Consider the following 4,532-nt stretch of genomic DNA (forward strand, 5'->3'; position numbering starts at 1 on the left):
GATCGTGATTAAAATTTGATTAATTGTGCAGCCCTAGGATATACTGTACATGTACAAAATTGTATTTGTATATGATATGTGTAGCTGTGGAACTCCAGTAAGCAGGCTGATAAGGCTGTTTTATAATTTTATTTATAACAAGAAACTTCGATATTCTCGTTTAGAATTTGAAAAGCATATGACAATTTTTTCTATCCATTTAAACAGTGTAGTGTGCACGGTTGAAATGATGGTGGGTTTTAATCAATCTTCTCGTTGTTCCAGATGTCATTGATGATCCCATCATGGAGCAAGGAGCAGTGATCCTTCGAGGGTAAGTGTCATCTTTACAACTTGAATAAGACTAAACTTATACAAAATACAAACAGCACTTGAAAAGAAAAGTCTTTTGCATGGTTGAACCAGAAATAAGCATAAAATACAAGGATAATAATAATCCAAGCAAGACATAAACTATGACCTTCCTGAGATCAGGTTGAGAGAGAGAGAGAGAAAAAACATTTTTGGAGAGTATTATTTATATTCTGTTGATAAAAACATATTTTAACAGATTGTATATATTTATCCCTATATATTAACTTGCACTATTTTATGTCTCATGTCTTAGATTCTCGTGTGTGCATTTTTTGGGGTATTTTTGGCCTTTATTTTGACAGGACAGCTGAAGACATAAAAGGGGAGAGAGAGGGAGGGAATGACATGAAGGCCCGTAGGTCGGAGTTGAACCCCGGCCCGCTCTGTCAATGACAAAATCTCTACAATCTCTATATATAGGCACATATACAGTATGCATGCTCTACCAACAGAGCTATTAGAGTGCCTGCAATTTTCTGTACTGTACAAGTTTAATTTGCATTTTTGGAGGGAGCCTAAGACACTAGAGAAAAGACGTTGAAGAAACTTAAGAAAACCATGAGGGGAAAGAAATAAGATGCAGTGGGGAAGAGGGGGGAACCGGAAGATGAAGAGAGAAAGAAAAGGAAGAAGAGGAGGGGCGTAGAGGAGGGAAGGAGGAGACATAAAAGAAAAGGGCGAAGGAGGAAGGTAGAAACAGATAGAAAGACAAAGCCGAAGCGTAGAGAAACCATAAAAAGGAAGAAGAAGACGAAAAGAAAGAAGATGGGGGGTAACAGAGGTAAAGGGCGGGGAAGAAGGGGAGAAGGAAGGAAGGAGAGAACAGAGTAGAAAGGAAAATGAAAATCACGGTGGGAGGAGAAAAAAAAGGGAGAGCCGAGGTGGTCGAGAAAGGATCGGGGGAAGGGGTGTAGGCGGTTATAAGAGATGTTGTTTGAACAAGGGAGATAATTTAGTTAAAGAGGGGGGTGCTTAGATGACGGAGTTATAAAAAGGAGAGGAAAGCTTGTGGTCGAGAGTTGAAACGGATAGGATGGTATAAAACAAACCGGCGGCAAACGTGCCAAGCAGGCACCCGGAGATCGAAAGGGGGGAGGACAAGACGGGAAGACCAGATCACGGCGGAGTGGCTACACGTCAAGGGGCGCACGCAAGGTACAAGGAGAAAAAAAACCAGGCGAAGACACTGGAGATGGTGGGGGGACAACCCAGGGCAGGCAGACCCCGCAAGACACTGCGCAGACGACCTGGTTTGTCGGGCTCAGAATCCACGCAGCCCATTATGCAAGCAGGCAGGCAGAGCGCCACGGACCGGGTCCCCTGAATCCCTGTTCACAGAACAGGTTTGTCGAGCTGTCCGCGAAAGGGCCTCCATGGGTCAAAGCAGTCTGCCCAGAAGCCGCACGAAAAAAAGACATGGAAAAAGCCGGGGGAAGGGGCTAACCCCCCACCTGGGCGAAAAGATGGATGTCGGGAAAAGGGAAGAATAAGGGGTAGCTGTGGCCAGACAAGCGGCGACACGGGGATGACAACCACAGGCCCGAGCATAAACACATGGCAGAGACGACGGACCCGCATGATTCCTAAGAGTCACCCAAAAACAGGAATGTGGTGCTGGTGAAAAAACATGGGACAGGGGGGTACAGCCGTCTGGGGGGGGCGGGAAAGCGGCGGGTGGGAAGGCACACAGCAATAGTCTGTAAAGATCCAAGACTCTTAGCTACCGGCGTATAGTCCCATACCAAGGAGCACAAAGCGGCGCAGGCGCAGGGAGGAGGAGGGGCCAGCGCAGACGGCCCGCCACGGGCATAGGTTCGCCGCAGTCAAGAGGGAGCAAGTGAGTCTACGGAGTGGCCGCCCAGGCACCAGACAGGGAACAGCGTGACAGCAGAGCGGGGGGAGGGGAAGTGAAAGGCATGGAAGACCAAACCAAAGAATATGAGGAAGGGGAGGCATGCAAGACGGCGTTCCTACGCGGCGGATGACTGCATCAGATACATTGTATGAATCGTGCCAAACCGCATTGGCCAGTCCTGCAAACGCAGGAAGGCATAAAAATAGTACCGGGGATCTCACAGCACCACTCGTGAATCGTGCGGGGACATGGTTATAGGGGACGGCAGGGGTGGAAGTGGGGCAAGGGCGGTCACAGTGGCGCACTGACGAGGGGCTCGCCAAAAGGGGTACATGTCTGGCTGGGTGAAAGTAATAAACGTGTGGCCAGGGAAACCGAAGGCTTTGTCAGGATGCAAGGAAAAGCAGGGGTAGGGGGGCCAGCGGGGGTCGACAAGGTCGGCGCGAGGGTGACACAAATGGGAGGAAGTAAGAAAGCGCAGGGTAAAACAGGGTGGGGCGACAAAAGAGAGAAGCGACCAGACTGGGGCAGGCGGAGGGAGCAAGGGGGAAAAAGGCCACATGGAAAAGAGGGGGGGGAAGTGGGCAAGGGAAGACATGAGCAGACAGGCGGTGGGTGCAAGACGAGGTTGAGAAGGATGCGAAAAGAGAGGAAGAGGGGTAAATACAAAGGAGGGTGAAGGAGTATAGTGAGGAGCGATTGGGAAAATGTGGCAAAGGATAAAGAGCCGGCGGAACAATGCGCACAAAGCCGGTGGTGGATGTTGGCTGTGTGAAAGAAGGTCGAACAGTGAGCAGAGAGGGGGCTAGTGAAGAAATATGCAAGTAATCATTCAACTAGTGCAGTGCCCGGGGCCGAGGGTCGGGCGTGGTATTGCGCTGAGAACTTTAAAACTAAATGTACCTAAATGCTCTCCAGAAGGACCCCAAACCCCAAGTGGCAACTCCACTGTACAGCTTACTTCGGACACCATGTATCGACGAGCGACTAGCATAGGATCACATGAACTACGAGAGGGGCCGGCAAGGAGCGGCAACGCAGGCTTTGGGATGGCTCTATCCCCCACATACAAACCGTGGGCACGGTCACGGGGACGTAAGGGGGCGGGGAGGGCAAGACACGGGCAATGGGGAAATCCTTCGACTAAGGGTGGATGATAAGGCAACTAACAGACAGCACTCAGCCAGGAATTGAGAGAGAGAGGGAGTGATGAACACCACAGGGGCCACGCGGGGGGTAGCAATAGAAAGTGGACCAATACAGTGACAAGCAAACAAGTGTAAGGGGGTGCGTCAGATTGGCCTCGGGGAAGCCCTCCCAAGGCATCACAGGCAGTTAAGGCCTACAGCATCACGGACATGTCATCGAACACTAGGGGGTGGACAAGGACAGAAAATGAGAGGCAAGGATGGAGGGAGAGACGCGACGGGACACAATGGAGTTGGACGGAGGAGGTGCGAGGGGGGGAACTCCAGGTAAGCAGGCGGGAAGGCTAGGGTGAAGGAGCTCGGATGCAGAAAAAAACGGCTAAGGGCGCTTGGAATTTGAAAGGCATGGGACAAGTGTGGGGTCTACCTCTTCGAGATCTATAACAGGGGAGGGGGGGCAAGAGGGAAAGGAGGTGGGTGGTTAATACAATCGGCGCATCTGGGGACCAGATGGTCAGGGAGCACCCAGCAGGGACAGGGCAAGGGTGCCGGAGAGGGGAAGGGCGCAGCAGGAGGGACCACGGGAATAGACGATGTGAGTGAAAACAGCCGTGGAAAAGAAAGGGGGGCAGGGGGGAACCAGAAATAAACAAAAATGCAAGGACGAACAGAAGCCAAGCGGATGCGAACGAGACCGTCCGGAGAGCCGGGGCGTGAGAGAGTAGAGAGAAAAAAAACGAAGCTGAACAGATTGGCAGATCTATGACATCCCGAGAAGAGGCACGTCACGCAGGTGGATGCGCTGCCGGGCAGAGAGGCGGACAGGACTATGGGTTGGATGAGATCGGGGTGTGGGGGTCATTGATCGGCCCGTGATGGTGACAGCTACAGCGAAGAAGGAAGAGGAGAGAGGGGGGACATGAAGCCCGGGGGGGGGGAGGGCGGAGTGAACCCCGGTCCCGCGGGGGGGACAACATCGCGACCAAGCTCTAGTAGAGGCACAGATCATAGTCCCCGCCAACGGTAGCGTGGTGGGACGGCTGGGCGAGGGTTCGGGGCAGGGACAGAATCGCAGGATGGGCAGGGTTGGGAGGGACCTAAAACCCAAGATGTGCGATGGACGACCCGGCAGTATTGGCTGGGGGAGCAGAAACAACTTGCACTAAGCATAAATG

At 52.0% G+C, this 4,532-nt stretch overlaps 1 protein-coding gene across 1 annotated transcript in view; it reads left to right on the top strand.

The window, feature by feature from the left end:
• The window catches only part of LOC116686021 (bcl-2 homologous antagonist/killer-like), a 10,642-nt gene that overhangs the window by 2,790 nt on the left and 3,320 nt on the right, over nt 1-4,532 (top strand). Inside the window, 1 exon segment of the mRNA XM_032510939.1 lies at nt 265-313. Within this exon segment, the coding sequence (XP_032366830.1) occupies nt 265-313 (49 nt within the window).

This window comes from Etheostoma spectabile, unplaced genomic scaffold, assembly GCF_008692095.1.
Source record: "Etheostoma spectabile isolate EspeVRDwgs_2016 unplaced genomic scaffold, UIUC_Espe_1.0 scaffold285, whole genome shotgun sequence".
Classification (NCBI taxonomy): domain Eukaryota; kingdom Metazoa; phylum Chordata; class Actinopteri; order Perciformes; family Percidae; genus Etheostoma; species Etheostoma spectabile.